General features: G+C 38.7%; 1 protein-coding gene across 2 annotated transcripts in view; it reads left to right on the top strand.

Annotated features, from left to right (window-relative positions):
* ZFAND6 (zinc finger AN1-type containing 6) overlaps window positions 1–18,173 on the top strand; it is a 51,269-nt gene that overhangs the window by 30,180 nt on the left and 2,916 nt on the right. The window contains exons 2-5 of one of the 2 annotated variants that reach the window (XM_081546745.1): window positions 11,416–11,586; window positions 12,805–12,913; window positions 13,816–13,916; window positions 17,765–17,878. In XM_081546745.1, coding sequence (XP_081402871.1) covers window positions 11,433–11,586; window positions 12,805–12,913; window positions 13,816–13,916; window positions 17,765–17,878 — 478 coding nt within the window. In that variant the 5' untranslated portion in view covers window positions 11,416–11,432. The remainder of the gene's footprint in view (window positions 1–11,415; window positions 11,587–12,804; window positions 12,914–13,815; window positions 13,917–17,764; window positions 17,879–18,173) is intronic. The other variant, XM_081546746.1, reaches the window with a different exon arrangement.

The raw sequence follows: 18,173 nt of genomic DNA, 5'->3' as shown, positions 1-18,173 counted from the left end.
CACCAGGCTTCCCTGTCCATAATCAACTCCCGGAGCTTGTTCAAACTCAGGTCCATTGAGTCGGTGATGCCATCCAACCATCTCATCCTCTGTCATCCCTTTCCCCTCGTCCGTTGAGTCTTTCCCAGTATCAGAGTCTTTTCCACTGAATCAGTTCTTGGCATCAGGTAGCCAAAGTACTGGAGCTTCAGCTTCAGCATCAGTCCTTCCAGTGAATATTCAGAACTGATTTCCTTTAGGATGGACTGGTTGGATCTCCTTGCAGTCCAAGGGACTCTCAAGAGTCTTCTCCAACACCACAGTTCAAAAGCATCAATTCTTTGGCACTCAGCTTTCTTTATGGTCCAGTTGTCACATCCATACATGACCACTGGAAAAATCATAGCTTTGACTAGAGTCATTATAATGATATTTAAAAATAAAGGCATGGATCAATGAACTAAGCAGTGTTGAAGGTCTTGAGTTCTGTCAGTAGTGACTGCTTCTTGGATTAAAGTGAGCTACACTTTACATTTAATGCTGGATGAGTGCTTTCTAATCTAGAAGCACCTTTGAAAGCTTGGCAGTGTAATGGATGACAAACTTAAGTCTTTCAGGAAGGACTTAGTACCAGTGTTTTATTATAAGAGAATCTTCCTCTGTTGGAGATGGTCCTGCTAAACCAAAAAGTAGTCTGGAGTCAGCACTGGTCATCACTCACTGTGTGTGTAGAAATGTGGTGTGTGTGTGTGTGTGTGTGTGTTTCTGCTTCTTCTAATAGCAAGAAGTAGAAACATGGTTTTATGTTCTGTAAGATCTTGCTGTTTTCTGGAATCTAATCAGGGGCCAGAACACATTGGAACAGACACCTATTCTAACTGAAAAAGGGAAATGGGGAGATTATTTTAAAAGAGATGTGAAAAATCTTGAGGAATTGGCAACAAGTTTATAGCTTTGGTACCTTTTTCTGTGTTTGGTGTTCTTCCTCTTCTCCACCACCTTTTCAGATTGGGTCATTGGGTCAGGTTTTCACCCCTCTCAACTTTTCTGGAAATATTATCCCATGGTACCAGTGGGGCAATTAGAGTTAAGACCTGTAGGTTGTACAGATTGTATTAAAAGGGGATTGAAGGAGTCAATTGGCATGCCTAACTTCAGTTTCTTTAACTGATTAAAAACGAGGGAGGAACTCTATGAAAGTAGAGTGTTTTGGGTACATTTTATAGTTTTGTGGCTCATAGGGATTATTGAAATTAAAAGTGACATCTGTGTATATTCATGGAAGTCACACATCTGTATTCCTGTCCTACAACTTGCACTGATCCCTACAAGTGGAGCCGTCTGTCATAACTTTTCATCTTTCATGGTACCTCGGAGAGCAGTAGGCACCACAAGTGTATAAGCAAGGCCCCTTAAATGAAGAGCTGGCATAAAAGAAAGAAAAATCGACCTATAGTCATATAATTTTGCTGTATCTTTTCTGATCACACTTTAAATTGCATAGTTTTGAAGACGTTTATTCATCTGTCTTATATTTGAGTGCCTCCTGTGTACCTGCCATTGCTCTGGAACAGGAATTGGCAAACTGTAGCCCATTGCCACCTCTTTTCGTTAATAAAAGTTTTATTGGAACACAGCTATGCCCATTTATTTAGTCGTTTGGAGAAGAAAAGAAAATGAAAACAGATAAATGTGGGAACCAATGGGAAAATTTGAGTGGGTTCCCTATTTTGCCCCCCCCCCAAAAAGGATATTGAATTGTTTTGTGCAGATAATGACTATGTCAAAATCTTTAAGATATGCAGTATGGAACCGGCATAAAATTGAGACTATAGAATTGACTACAACTTTCATTATAAAATCACAACATGGTATGCCAGCTTAAGCACATTGCTAAATGAAGCCCTCTCTGAGTGAACTGAATTAGAAAAAATATCCCGAAGCTCAAGAGCATGAGGCTAAGCATCTTTGTTCAGGGCACAAACTGTATAACATGTAGTGGTCCTTGCTGGCAAACCTAGATCCTGTCTCGAACAGCAAATTCAGTCTCTTTTGAAGGAGCCTATTGCAGCCTGTTTGCTTTGGGGTAAATGCTTAGTTACTGCAGGTTGTAGTACAAGGCTGCTACTTTGCAGCACAGTTTCATTCACACATTCAGCAAATACTGAATATCGACCATGTGCCAAGCATTTTTATAAGTTATCAGTGGACAAAATGAACAGAATCGCTGCTGTTACAGAGATAACATTTTAGTAGAGAGAAGATAGATGAAATAAGTGTAATTTAATAGTAAAGATTAAGATAAGGGCACTGAAGAAAAATAAAACTGGATAGGGTAATAACGGATTCTGGTTGTTATTTCAAATAGGGGGATGAGGGAAACCCTCCTTCAGAAGATGACAGGTGAGCAAAGACCTGAAGGAGATAAGGGACTCCTGTCCTCCTAGTGACTTCTGGAGGGTAGAAGTTATAGCAGTTACAAAGGCCTTAAGACTGGAGCATACCTGGCAGTGTATGTGATCTGGAGGAGTGCGAGAGGAGGTCAGGTAATGGGGGAACAGATTATAAAGCGCCTTTATGTCAGTAGGGAGTTTGGCTTTTACTTGGTCAGCTGGAGGATTTTGAGCAAGCATGCAGTGTGCTTTGTTTTAGATTTAACATGATCACTGGCTGCTATGTTGAAAATACACCATAGGAAGGTAGTAACAGAAGCAGGGGAGACAGATGTATCAGTAACTATGTTGGTTATCAATTGCTGTATAGCACATTACCCCAAAACTTAATGGCTTAAAACAACAAACGTTTATTGTCTCGCATGGTTTCTGTGAGGAATAGAGAAGCGGCTTAGCTGTGTAATTTTGGCTCAGGGTCTCTCATGAGGTTGCAGCTCGGATGTCAGCAGAGGTTGCAGTCATCTGAAGACTTCACCAGGACTGAAGGGTCTGCTTCCAGGTTCACTCACATGCCTCATGGCCTGAGGCCTCAGTGACTGAGCAGGTGGGGCCCTTCCTACAGCATAGTAGGGCCTTCCCCAGAGCGAGCGGTCCACGAGAGAGAGCAGGGCAGCAGCCGCAGCGTGCAGCGTCTGTCGTGACTAGACTCAGATGACAGACCATCCTGTGCACAGCATTCTGTTGTTATCCAGACCAACACCCAGAAAATGCGGATGGGGACTACCAAGGGCTGAATACCAGGAAGCCTGGGGCTCTCTGGGGGTCGCCTTGGAGGCTGGCACCTGGTTTACATGGTATTGTCTCAGTGTCATCACAGAGCAAAGCCTGCCTCTCTCCCAGCAGTACGAGTGAGATCCAGGGAGAAGTGACTGAGTCTTAGGCCAGACTCTGATCACATGCCCACCCCTGAGACAGGTCTGGCTCTGAGGAGGCGGGGTTAGGCCTATCCCAGCAAGTGAGAGAGAGGTTCTGCTATCTGAAAGGGTAAGGAGGAAAATGTACCAGGCAGACAGAAACTGTCAGTTCAGGAATATGATATCTTCATGTCCAGTTATTGAATGCTTTTATAATTATTAAGACACCATGGATGTTATTTAGCCTTGGTGAATAGAAAGCAATGTGCTAAATAGCGGACAGTTTGTACCAAGAGCATTGCTGTCATTTTTCCCATCATAGCTACAACTCTGTGTAAACTATACCTGCTGTTAAAGATTTGTGTGAAATACTGCCTTTCATAGTTTTTTCCCCTTATTGGGTGATGAACATATACTTAAGAGATGAAGCTTAGGGAGCAAATAATACTTTAAATTTACATTGTCTGGATTAGAGAGAGTCCCACAGTTAATAGGACCACTGCCCCTGGGAGTCCCCGGTCCATCTAGACTCCCCACATTCTCTCTGGTGATGATTACATTAACACCATTTGCTTATTTAATCCAGGAGTTGGCAGACTTTCGTTCATCACCTGTTTTTGTTCAGCACATGACCCAAAAATGGCTTTTGTATATTTAAGTGGTGAAGGTAAAAATCAAGAGGGACATTTTATAATGTGAAAATTCTAGGAAATTCAAATTTTAGTGGTCATTAAGTACAGTTGTGTTGGAACATTGTTGGTGGCTGCTTTCATGTGACAACAGTGAATTGAATAATTGTAACAGAGGCTGCATGGCCTTGAAGCCTAAAATATTTACTATTTGGTCATTTACAGAAAGGTTTGCCAGCCCCTGATTTACACATTTTTGGGTGCAGCAGAGTAGAGTCATCTAAGGTGGGAATGCCAATCAGAGTTTTCCTGAAGCCTGTCTTCTTCACCTGGAAGCACCATAGTGGCCTCGATTTGTGAGACCTGTTATGCTGGTCAGTGAAAACTTCTTTATGTCAATAACCAGGGAAGTGAGGTTTGAGTATACTAGAATTGGCTCAGAGGTCTCTTATCCTTGTATAACTTAGTGTGTTGAAACTGATGGGTTAATTATTTGCCGGGAAGGAATATGTGGTATCCCCCAGGATGTCATCCTCATGTTAGCTGGACTCAAGCCCTTTTGTCCTTCAGCCCACACAGTGGCAAGAAAGACAGGCTAACATAGGGACCTGGGAACTGCCGTACAGAGAGAGCACTGCAGGGCACCCTCAGTACAGTAGGAACCCTAACTCAGAGTGAACAGGGTAACCCCAGACTATCAGAGTGAACAGCATCATTGCTGCACCTTGTACTCTTTCATCTGTTCGCTTTATGAACGTCCCTAGGTTTTCTGTAACCTCTGCAGAGGTTCTTGACCCCCAGAACATATGTCTCTTGCCTATATGATAGCTGATGGAGCCAAATGCTCAGAACTCTATGGGAAATTTCTGTATGCTACCAGGAGACATTAATCTCAAACACCTGTGACAGAATGGGTATTCCTCTTTTGATCAATTATTATTAATAAAACAAATTATAGAAGAATGTTCTACTTTGCTCGTTTCTGAGATCTCCATTTGATAAAATTGCAGAGGATTAGCCATTTCTGAGTGGTAAAGGCCAGGGGCAAAGGGAGAGCTTGTCTTTTATCACTTTGTGCCTGCGGTATTAGTTTGAAGTTTAGTAGGCATTCTTATTTAATTCAGCATGTATATTTTTTTCTTCTCCTGAAATTAATAGTAATGATTCCAAATTGAAAAGGTTTGTAGTTGTTAACCTAAGAATTAAAACTCTGATGCTTATGAGCCAGGTAACTGAAAGTGAAGGTAGCCTTGAGTTGGAGAGTATAGGCTCTCTCTAAGAAGGATCCCAGCTGATTGGTTTAATTTTGGGAACATCAGTCTACTGTTGTCAGGTTTCGCTGTTTTCAAGAGGAGCTGAAAATCTGGGATTTTTTGTTTGACATTTCCCCAACTTCTGAAAGTTAACAACTAATTAAAAAAAATTAATATGTGTGCTGGCTAACCAAACATGCCTGTGGGTCAGGTATCACTTGTTTGCCAGTTCACAACTTCTGTATTTAACTCGTCATTGTAAACCATATATCCTCCCTATTTATTTCAGGAGGAGGGAGAACAATGAAATGAAAAATTATATGTGCCTTTTATAACTGGTCTGAATTACTGATCATTCTTGCTGAGTGACTGTTTCAATATATGAATCATGGGTACTGTGGTTGAAACATTTATCATCAGTCTGTTTTCTCCCCCTTTCAATGGAAAGGAACCCTTTTGGGGGGCCTGATGTGAATAGTCCAACAAAAATGAAGTGTGTGTATTCAACAAAAATACTTTGTGGTATTCATATTAGGCAAAAAGGGAATTTGAAAAGGAAACCACTTACCTGGGAAATGACTTATATACCTGTAAAGCATTTGAGTAATGGGTGAGCTTAAGTGTCCCTAAAAGGTGGTAGAGAAGAGTATCTGTTGGAATACAAAACAGAGGAGGATCGAGGTGGACAGAAATGAAACCAGAAGAGGTAGAATTTAAGCTGATTCCTGAATAGGATTGTCGTAGGCAAAGTGAAGAAGCGGACGGCATTTATGAAGGAAGGAGCAGTATGAGTTAGATTCTTGTTTCCAGCAATTAGCATGATTTGTTTCAAACAGATGGGAGCAAAGGACCCTCTGCTTTTAGCAGAGCAGAGACAGAGCAGTTACTGAGTTTCCACTCTGCCAGGCACTGTATGGATGCCTTCTGTATATGTAGTCTTACTTAATCTAGTTAGATAAATATGAACACCCTTTTAAGGAGTTGAAACCTAGGGTAGTTTAGTAACATGTTCAAGCTCTTACAGGCAATAAAAATGGCAAAGCTGGGCTCTTACCCCAAGCCTATTTACTTTGCAGGGAAATTGGACTGGTTATGGTAAATTATGTAGAGCTCAGAATCCCAGGTCTAGTACTCTCCTTCCTGGAGCAAATATAGAGTAACTAAACTGGAAGAAATATGATGAGAACTTGGTGTTCTAGGAGAATTTAAATAAGTGGATTTTGAGGAGAGGCAGCAAAACAGAAAGAAAAATGCTATTAAAATAACCCAGGTGTGAAATGATGAGAATCAGAATTGGGATGGGAAAGAAAAGAGCATGAGATATTTCCAAATGAAAATTATTGGAACTTGGTGACTGAACTCTAGGGAATGAAGCAGAGTGAAATGAGTTTGACATGTATTTGCAGTTATAATTGAGTCTATGTTGCATTTATTCGTTGCTGTTCTTTTGTCAGAATTTTAATAATTGGTAATGAACTTTCTTTGTAGTCTTAAAGTATTTGATCTTGAATTTTTTATGCTAATGAAAATTTCTTAGGTTAAAAAACATAGAAAAAAAGTTTCTCAAGAACTTAGTTAAGCTAATTAAAGCTGCATAAATAAAAATTTTAAAAAGCTGCATATTCAACCTTAAGGTTGAATAAATGAATGAAATTTTAAATTACCTTTAAATGAAAGGAATAAGAATTCATGAATGTTCACAAATTTATAGGTTTGGCAGGACAGGATGGACTTTGAAAGTCATTCTCTTTTAATTTTGTTTTTGATTTAAAAAAAAAAAAGACATTGACCTCAAAGCTTACAGATATGTGGCCTTGGGCAAGTTATTAAGTTTCTTTGAATATCAGTTTTCTCATTTAAAATGGGAATATCAGTAATACCGACGTCATAGGGTTCTGGAGAGAATTGAGATAATATAAATAAAACAATAAAAATGGTTTGTGGCCCACAGTAAGCTCTGAGTAACTAAGTATCCAAGGAAGGTAGAGAGGACAGTCAGGGGTGGGTTTGATTATGAGTGTTATTAAGAGTCAAATCACATTTTCTGAATTCTCTTTTAATTCGTACTTTTTTTTTCAATTCCACCGTGCTGATCCGTTTTTCTCTTTATCTCTGTCGATCTCAGTCTTTACCTCCTTGGATTTCTGGCTCTATAATCCCACAATAACTAGAGCAATCAAGGAATTGTTCTGCCATCTCCTTCTCTTTCCTCTTTTCCTTCCTGAATGCCAGGTTCGTGGGCCCTTCATGTTTACCTACCAAAAAGGTACCGGAGCACGGGAACACCAGACTTTCAGTTTCTCCAGAGCCACCCCATCTTTGCCACTACACATAAAGATAAACTAGGACACCCTTTTATGGCTCTTGGTCTTTTTTCTGAATCTTCATGGAAAGTTACATTTTGTGGCCTAACCTTGAATAAAACTGATTTTTTTCCTTTTATTTCTCTCTTCTTTTCCTGTGAAATCCTTTGTGCTTTTTATCTGCCACGATAATAGTTGTTTTTGAAAGCTTTTGCCTTAGAAAATTCTGCTGATTTGCTACTGTGCAGGATATTTTAGCTTGGGGAAATTGTTACAACGTTTTGAATTTTAGTCTTACTGTTCAGAAGCAGAGGTTGTGATAGAAAAAGCTTTGTGGTCGTGTTGTACTTCTTACCTGTGACTCTCTGCTTGAGTTTTTATAAAAATAAGATAGTTTTCTTTTCTGGATGCTTGTAATTGCCAGCATATACTGAAAAATTTGTCAGTACTGGTAGGGAAAGTTTTTAATTCTTATATAATTTTAATGTTATTAATATGCAGTATAGAATAGTTGGTGATTTAGAACAGTGTTTCTTGGGAATTCCCTGGCTGTCCAGTGGTTAGAACTCCGCATCTTGACTGCCCGGGCCCAGGTTCCATCTCTGGTTAGGGAACTAAGATCCAACAAGCCATGAAAATAAATAAGAACACTGTGTCTCAATCTTTTTCCTTTATTGCCCCCTACCTCGCCCCCAGGAGTATTTTGAAACAGTTTTTTTCTTATTGGCCTCCTACCTCCATAAAATTTTAATTCCACAGATGCAGTTATCTATGTATGTGTTATATGTACATCTGTTTTACACACACAGAGTAAGGGGGTTTTGTACTCCGATCTCCAGGGTCAGTGTCTGTCTTCTTGAGCTGGTGCTGCTTGCCATGCTGGTTACAGCAGCGGGTCTCAGAATTTTTGGTTTCAGGACCTTTGAGTTCTCAGAAGTTATTGAGTACATTGAAGACCTTTAGCCTGTATCTGTCATATCTTGTGAATATTTTATCATATTAAAAATTAAAGTGAGACAGTCACAAATATTTATTAGTTATTAATTTATTTAAAAGTTATTGTGAAAAATAATTCCCTCTTCAAAGGATTCAGTAAGAAACGTGACATGCATTTTTGCAAGTTCTTTAAGGTCTGGCTTAGAACAAGCAGCTGGATTCTCACGGTTGCCTCTGTATTCAGTCTGTTACAGTGTTTAAAAAAAAAAAGCTGGTGTCATACAGATATGTAGTTGGAAAAGGAAGGAGTATTTTGATAACCTTTTCAGATAGTAGATGTCTCTCTTCTTTGATATTACACCAAAATGTGACAATTTGTAGTTTCCATCAGTTGCAGTGTAGAATCTCTTACTGTGTAAAAATGTTTTGTCCTATTACTCTGAAACCCATGGGTCTATCTTTCCCTTTGAGTGAGTGTTTTGTTCATGAATAATTTTGTACCATTGTACATTGGTCATTTAGAAAATATTGGTTTCCTGGCTTAGGCAGATCTCCCAAATGTTGATGATAGAACCAATACTCACATGTCATTAATATCACCACTAATCAGCTTTGCTGGTGGCTCAGATGGTAAACGGAGAAGGCAATGGCACCCCACTCCAGTACTCTTGCCTGGAGAATCCCATGGATGGAGGAGCCTGGTGGGCTACAGTCCACGGGGTTGCTAAGAGTCGGACACAACTGAGCAACTTCACTTTCACTTTTCCCTTTCATGCACTGGAGAAGGAAATGGCAACCCACTCCAGTGTTCTTGCCTGGAGAATCTCAGGGACAGCGGAGCCTGGTGGGCTGCCGTCTATGGGGTCGCACAGAGTCGGACACGACTGAAGCGACTTAGCAGCAGCAGCAGATGGTAAAGAATCTGCCTGCGGTGCAGGAGACACAGGCTTGATTCTTGGGTTGGGAAGATCCCCTGGAGAAGGAAATGGCAGCCCACTCCAATATTCTTGCCTGGAGAATCCCATGGACAGAGGAGCCTTGGTGGCTACAGTCCATGGGGTCACAAAGACGAGGACACGGCCGAGCGACTGACACTTTCACTTTTACTTTTTTCACTAATCGTTTCAGAGACTCTCTAAAAATTACTTGTCAAGCTTTTTTATTTTATTATTTAAATATTGTCCTTGGCAATAAATACTATTAGTTATTTTTCTTGAAGTAACAGGCTTCATTGATTTCTGAGAAAATATCTGATATAGTCAAGTCTGAATAATCAGTTTGTCAGTTCTTTGAAACAAAAAACTTGTTCTGTGAAGATGACTCAGCTTGTAACTCAACCAATTGTTCAAGTGCTTTTTCTTCACTTACCATACCTCTGTATGTAGCAGGAATGCTTTATGTGTATTTCCCAGTTTGTCACACAAAATATTAATAAGTTGTGTGTGTTCAGTCTCGGGATTTAATAAATTAAGAATTTTGCTGTGACAGTATGGTGATCAAGAATATAATGGTAGTGTATGTCATGGTTTGACTCCTTGATGAGGCTCCAGGTTCTTACCACCTTTGCTGTTGACTCATCATTGGATTCTGAGATGACTTGGCTTCATAAAGTAAAAAAGATGTTTTTCAGAATCTCAGATTCTATTCCTAGGCCTAAAGGTCTAAAGATCATCAACAGTTTTAGGTTTTTCTTTTTAAAGGTAAATGCTAAACCTAAACCTGCCTTGTTTTATAATCCAGTCAAATGCATTATTCCTCTTGGTTCTGAAATTTGCATTAAACCCACCCCATTCACCCCTCAGTCCACAACAGTGTTTGCAAATAATTTAGGTGAAAAAAAAATCTGTTAGTGGTAAACAGTGAAGGTTTCTTTCATTGTTTATCAATTCGAGAAAACTTCAGTGGTAAAACATTGTCCTTCATTGTTAGTCTTATCATTTATGATGTTTGAACATAGACTCCTCTGTAAAGACACCTACACCCATTTTGGAGTAACCTTCATTTCATTTGGGAGGCTTTTTTTTTTTTTTTTTTTAATAAGATAGAACCTGTTATTACCTTCTGTCACGTTATTCATATGGGAGAAATGGCACACAGGGTTCTTCGGTCTGCTGTAATTGATTGTTGCCTGTGGTTCCCAAACAATTCCTCTGCCTGTTAGTTTTTAAATTTTAAGCACTTTAAATATTTTGTCCCAAATTATATAGTAGTATCTTCATTTAAGAGGATTTTAAAAGTACAGAGAAGATACACATCAGAAAAAAACAATCTGATAGCTTTCCCATCATTTATTCTTTCTTATCCTTATTGATGATTAGTAGGTTTGTCAACGTTATAAATAAGCTGTGAAATACATGCCTTGTGTATATGTGTGTATATATACATATGTATTTATAATTTTTTTCTGATTCTACCCAAGTTATTCTGTTGAAGGAGATGATGGGTTCAAAAGGACAGTCTTCCACAAGGCTCTTAAGATGAATTGTCAACGTAGCTTTCTAAAATGACTGACTCAATTTCTCATTTTACTAGTGTTCTATTTCTCCACATCTTCACCAGCATTGATACTATGTTAAATGCTTTTTAAACAGAAAACATCATGCAAGTTAAAACATGAACTTTTTAAGCAAAAGTTAAGTGATTATGCCTTACTGATACAACAAAGAGCAAACTGTATTTCTCATTCCTAGGTGTCCAAGCTGAACTAGACTTAAAGGATTTTTCTTAACATTCTGATGGTGTGGAGTCTTTAGATCAGATACCTTGCTCTAGTTCATAACATTGTTTGAGCCAGTACAATCCTCCTTTTGTACAGTGAGGGTTGGAGATAAAAGTTCAGTTTTTGTATCCTTTCGATCTTTTTTTTCCCCCTCTCTCTACGCCAGACAGCTGTAGAGTGGTTTAGGGAGGAGTATATGTGCATTTTCCTTTATTACATAAAGCAGATTTGGATAATATATGATTGTAGTATGTATGAGAGTTCTCTGCTCATTCTTTGTAAATTTCAGGTGTGCAACAGAGGAACATGGCTCAAGAAACTAATCACAGCCAAGTGCCTATGCTTTGTTCCACTGGCTGCGGATTTTATGGAAACCCTCGTACGAATGGCATGTGTTCAGTGTGCTATAAAGAACATCTTCAAAGACAGAATAGTAGTAATGGTAGAATAAGCCCACCTGGTAAGTAGTTCTTACCTGGTAAGTAAAACACAGCGCTGTTCATAACTGAGATATACCTGAATAGCACAGGATACCCAGCACCTCTTCCTGCTTTCACACTGTACTTGCATTACTACATTTATATCAGGAAAATGTCTCGTTACATATTGTAATGATCGGTGATAGGGCAAGAGAAAGAGGAGTATCTCCACTCATTGAAAAGAACTACTGTAGATCCATCTCAGTCTTAAATGCTGTGCTCGAGAACTCTTATCTTACTAATTAATAAAATAGATGCACACTCCCAAGTATGTAGAGCTGTCTTGGAAAATAAGCTCTGAAGGAGTGGGGCCTCTATGAGGACCTTGATTCTTTCCTCTAGGATGACTTCTGAGGCCAAGGTAGGAGGAGAGAGTTCCAAATAGATAGCCACAGATGACTTCAGAGAAAGCCTTCCTCCATTCTGCATAGGAAGGAGAGGTGGGGCAGTTTGACTCAGAGAAAAGGGTGTTTGTTCATCCCCAGTTAACTTGAGTTCTTTATGCATTTTTATGTCAGAGGATTCTCCTGGAATTGAAGTGGCTTTTGCTTCAGTGATTGTGTAAAAAGGGATTTTGAGCATGAGCTTTACTCATCTAGGATAGTTCTCATGTAGGTTAATGCCTGAATGTGTAGGTTTCTATGGTTAATGAAAGTGCAGGCTGTTACTTAGTTCATTTAAAATTGCTTGTGGAGTCTTATTTCATCACTGCTTCCTGTTCAAGCTGGACTTCTTTAAATTTTCTTGAGGCTAAAATCAAGTGAATATAAGTTACTATATTGTTTTGTAAAATCATTATCTACATTTTGCCTTATGAAGAACAGGTGAAATAATATAACCTGAGTGCAGATTTTAATTCTGAACTTACATTTGCCCTACTGCTGAATTCTTTTTTATTTTAAAGATCTCATTGTGCACTATTATTTGGAAGACATTTACAAATTAAAGAGTTTGGGCGATAATCCTAAAAAATAGTGGTTTAGGTCTTGACTATGTATATTTTGTATGTGGTAAAATTAGCTTCCTTTTCATAGGAAAATTATTGATAGCTTTTAGCTAAAGTAATGAACCGGCATATTACATAGTAAAACAAAACCCATATACTGTATTTCGTGGGAAACTGGTCTTGGTTTCTTTAGACAAGGTGCCAGCCCGCCCAGGGCACAGAGTCACTAACATGCGATGTGGTCCTGTTGCAGCGCCTTCTGTCACAAGTCTGTCTGAGTCCTTACCAGTCCAGTGCACAGACGGTAGTGTCCCAGAGGCTCAGTCAGTGCTAGACTCGACAGCTTCATCTATGCAGCCAAGGTAAGAGGCCGCCTCTGAACTGTGACCAGAGAGCTGTCGAAAAGTAAGGCATTTTTTCCGTATCTGGTCAGTTCTGTTATTTAAGGAAAACTATTTAGAGTCACTTCAGGATTAACTAGCAGAAAATTGTATCTGTCTCATTATTATCACTGACCAGTCAGAAAAATCTTTTTATTGGTATTACATTACAGTGAGAGTAGGGAGTTGTCTTAAAATTCAATGAAAAGATTTTGTTTTTCAGACAGCTTTTTTTCTTTATTTTTCTTCATAATGTATCCTGACCAACCCCTGAAGTCCTTTTGAAGCATGCTAAGTTCTTCTAGTCATAGGCCTTTGATGCAAATACTAGTGCTTTGTATTAAAAAATGGTCTTGTCACAGGTTCTCTGTTTAATATCGTGTGATCCTATTCTCTGTTTGTTTAATATCATGATGTCGTCCTGATATCTATTTGTATTGTAGTTTCTTTTTAACTGAAGTCTTTTAGAAGCTGGAAACACAGAAATATTTCTTTCATTCTTACCCTGCTGTTAGGAAACATATACTAAGTTTCTGCTCTGAAGTTCCTTTTTCCAGTTCTCCTGTGTCCATCAGTACATCATATACAACTTTGTGTTAGGGTTCCTGAAGCATGTCTTTATCATACTAGTGTTCATTTAGTGAATTCATACACAGTAGACACATACTATTGCTTTATTTCAAAAGCAAAAAATTTTTGGTCCAAATTGGTCTCAAGTTTCAAAATTCTGTAGTTATATAGAAGTTTTTTTTAAAAAAGCATTTCTGGTTAATTCCTGTCTTAATGATCTGCTTAAATATGTTGAACTCTTACTTACTAACCACTTAGTTTCTAGTCATGAATAGAGATCATCTTTTAAAATCTAAATATTTTTGCTTTTCTAGCCCTGTGTCAAATCAGTCACTTTTATCAGAATCTGTAGCATCTTCCCAAGTGGACAGTACATCTGTGGACAAAGCAATACCTGAAACAGAAGACCTGCAAGGTTTGCACATGAACCAGCACATGTTTGGTCATTTATTTAACATTTGAGTATTCCTAGCCAGGCATTCTCCTAGATGCATGTGTTTTTGAAATTACCTGCCTGATACATATTTTTTATATTTGTTTTCTTTATGAGCAGAGTGTTTTACATTCTTAAGTATTTGATTGACTGAAATGTAGGGAGCCTTTTCCCACTTATATGTAATTAGGTCATCAGCATCAACATAGAAATTTAGAAATCTGTTTCGTTTGAGAAATATAATTAAACAAATGAGTAGTTGTGTTATACTGTTCTCTTTTACTGTTTTGTCTGTTTTAACCTAAATATTCTTTCCTCTCCCATGAACCGGAGCTGCTGGTTTAAGAGGAATCTCTAGCTTTGGACTCGGATTATCTATTTACTTTGACTGGCAGTGACCCCCCTTTCCCCATGTGTGACTTCCAACGCAACAGTCACGCTCAGTTACTCTTATTTATAGCATGGCATCTCAAGTTCTTGCCCATGCTCTTCGTAGCCCCATTATGTGAACCAAAGTGAAGTGGATCTAGGAAGACTGGAATATGTGTATGAAGGCTTTCTTACTGGGCAATGCTAGTAGAGGAGGCATTTAGGATGCTGTGAAAAATCTGTGCTTGGTTAGTTATATCCTACTAGTGTGTGGAAACGATGTATTAATTGAGAAGGATACTCTGGAAAGAAGCCAGAAGATGAACTGTGTGTCATTTGACCTGTGACATGATTTAAACGGACACGATGCTGTACCCATTGAAGCCTCCCACTGTACATGGTGTTCACAGGGTAACGATAGATACACCTGGCAATCTTAGCTGAAGTTTGCTAAAGTTTTAATTTAATTAAGCTAGCTAATTCCCCTTCCTCTGATTTCATGCCCAACAAATGATTGGCATAATTTGCCTTCTTAGACATTTTGCTGTAGAAAGAAAATGTAACTGATCAGCGTAAATATTCCATGCAATTATGAATATTGTAAATATTCATGATTATTATAAATGAATAATTTTTAGTTAAATTGAAAAGTTTAAAGATGGGCGGAGACAAAGGATATCTTTTAAAGCAGAAATAGAAAAATTCCCCAAATTTAGTTATCCATTAGACATGGGAAATGAGACAAGGGTGATGTTAAAGCTTTCAATTGGATGACAGTTGAAACGGCAATGATGTGTTTGTTCTCAACAGGGAGGTTGAAAGAAGTGATGGTGAGACAAGATTTTAGATAGAGCAAATTGAAAGTGGTCACATTTCAAAACTTAAAGACTCAATTGGAGGTAGTAGATGGGTAAATGGGTGTTTAAACGTGTGAGCAGTCTTCTGCCTGAGGTTTGGAAGTCCTTGGCCCAGGTTGGAAGATGAGAGGCAGAATGGAGAAGAGCAGGTAGGGTACCAAGTCGGCACTGGGGAGAGGATACGTTATCTGGATCCTGGTTACTTTCAGGCCCCAGATGCAGAGAATTGAGAAACAGGGGTTGCTTGGCAGTCTACAGAGAGAGCTAAGGATGGAAGAATGAAAACAGGCTGCTAACCATGAAGGTGTTATTTACATCTTGAAGTTGAACAAATTTTAGAATGTTGATAGTGGGAAAATATATGCTGCTTAAGAATAAAACAGCAGTTGTTTTACAAGTTTGACAAAAAAAAAAGATTTTAAGTTGGTGAACTATTATAATACACAGACCCATTTATGGTATATGGATAATAATAACAGTTTTCTTCACCTAGTGCTGAGTACATTAATGCAAACGATGGTCTTGATGCTATGTTAGGAGAAATTGTGCATGCGGAGTCGCTTTAGTCTTGTCCAACTCTTTGCGACCCCATGGACTGTAGCCTGCCAGGCTCCTCTGTCTATAGGACTCTCCAGGAAAGAATACTGGAGTGGGTTGCCATGCTCTCCTCCAGGAGATCTTCCTGATGAGGAATCGAACCCATGTCTCTTATATCTCCTGCATTGGCAAGCGCTTTCTGTACCACTATTGAGGTTTTAAATAGTGGGGTTTTAAATTGTATAGACTCCTTTTTTTTCACGTGACTTAAGTTAAACCAATATTAACTTAAGTACCTTTCAAGAACATAGCATCCATAATTTCAGCATAGCAGAATCATTGAACAATCAGATATAAGTTTCATGAGTTTGTGAGGGTTAGTTTTCAATGTGTAAAATCTCTTAGGCTAGTTTTTTTTTTTTTTTTTTAATTTGCTTATACTGTTGAATTGAAAATGTCTTATTATAAACCCGCATACAACTGTGTGTCTATACAGATACACACACTTACGACACACAATGTACTTGTGATTTCCCTATTTGATAGGAATAAATGCAGAGAATATTTTTTCCATCTACTTAATAGATGGACAAAAAGAAAAGACGTCTTTGACTCAAGTGCTGTAGTCATTTGAGCTGGAACTGGAACCTGGGCACCTGACTCCAGGCCATTATTCTTTCCACCAGATAGCTGTGGTGCTTACTAGAGTAGGCTGTCTGTGTGTGTGTTCCTGCTGCCAGCTCCAGCCCCCCTCAGTTCCCAGGGTAGGGTCAGCTGGTTTGGTGACTTGCCCAGGTATCTGTTCTCTCTCTTTCTTATTGTTCCACTTGTATCCCTCAAGCAGAATTTATTAGATAGGAAAATCATCCCAGATGGAAGAAGGCACACGAGTAGCCACTGTGTGCCTAAACCAGAATTCCCTAACATTGTTTATTGGAGTTTTCAGAGTGGTGTCCTTGAAACCGCTTTTTTCTCTGTAGGTATTCTGCTCATAATCAGGATATGTTGCCACCAGGTGGTTGGTACTGCTTCCATTTGGTCCTCATGGCTCTGAAGAATTTTTTTCATGTTTAATTGAGAATTTACTATATTAAAGCACCTTTCTCTTTTAATTACGCCTTGTGATTTAATAAACAGCAGTATCTCATTTATACAGTGAGGAATGTATCTAAGGAATGACAGGTTTCCAGTTTATTAAATCCATTAGTTAGGGTGTAGTGAAAGTGAAGTCGCTCAGTCGTGTCCGACTCTTTGCGACCTCATGGACTATAGCCTACCAGGCTCCTCCGTCCATGGGATTTTCCAGGCAAGAATACTGGAGTGGATTGCCATTTTCTTCTCCAGGAGATCTTCCCGACCCAGGGATTGAACCCAGGTCTTCTGCATTGTAAGCAGACGCTTTACCGTCTGAGCCACCAGAGAAGTCTAATTAGGGTGTAGGGGCAATAATTTGACCTGAATTTTAGTGCAGATGGCCTTGGGTTCACTACTTAATTAACTATCTTAATTGTAATGTTTTAATCAATATATCTTATTTCTCCTATTTTAAAGGTTTTATATGAAATAGTCTGAGAATTTTGAACATACTTAGTATTCCACTGAGTCTTGGTTTTAGGATTTCTTTCCCTTGTCCTCTTTGACATCTACATAGTTTTGACTCAGCAATATTTGGAAGTTTGCATGTGACCATTTTCTTACACACTCCCTTAGAATACCCAAGTAGTGTTTGTGTGTTGTATGTCTTTTATTGGTCAAATACATAATTATCAGAAAATTTCAAAAATATAGCACTTTCTAGAGTTATTGTTAACATCTCAATGTATAGTTTAGCTTTTCTGCATGTGTGTATACATACATACTTAGCATACATATATGCATTTAACAAAAGGGGGGTCATATTATATAAACTACTTTGTAAGTTAACTGTGGGCATCTTTCCATGCTAATAAATAAACACTCAGTTATCCTCTGAATAAACAGATCAGTGGGGGCAGGTGGGGGTAGCAACCACCTCACCTCAGAATCTCATTGCACAATTAAGTTTCACCACCTTCATATTTTTGTCAGCTTCAGTATCAGAAACGGCACAGCAGGCATCTGAAGAGCAAAGCAAGTCTCTTGAAAAACCAAAACAGAAAAAGAATCGCTGTTTCATGTGCAGAAAGAAAGTGGGACTTACTGGTAAGGGCCTCAGTCACAAGGTTTAAATTAAGATTTTATTTAAGATAATGCTTGGCTTACTATTAATGGCTTCAATTAAGATTATTTTTGTTTTCATGTGAGTTAATAATGGATATGCTTCATCTCCTGAATTTTCTTAAGTAAAAGTAGCTTTAGTTACATACCTAATAGTGAAATGAGTAGCTTTTCTTTTAAAATTCATTTTAGCTGCATTTGAGAATGTTAGACAAGTAAGGTCAGTGTGCCAGGCTCTGTGAAAGGGCAAGGGTGTGGCTCCTGGCTCCTGCCTTTAGAG

Source organism: Giraffa tippelskirchi, chromosome 12, assembly GCF_054371585.1.
Source record: "Giraffa tippelskirchi isolate mGirTip1 chromosome 12, T2T-mGirTip1v1.2.pri, whole genome shotgun sequence".
NCBI classification, from domain to species: Eukaryota; Metazoa; Chordata; class Mammalia; order Artiodactyla; family Giraffidae; genus Giraffa; species Giraffa tippelskirchi.
The sequence above is the reverse complement of the archived record's forward strand: the minus strand, read 5'-3'. Positions and strand labels throughout refer to the sequence as shown.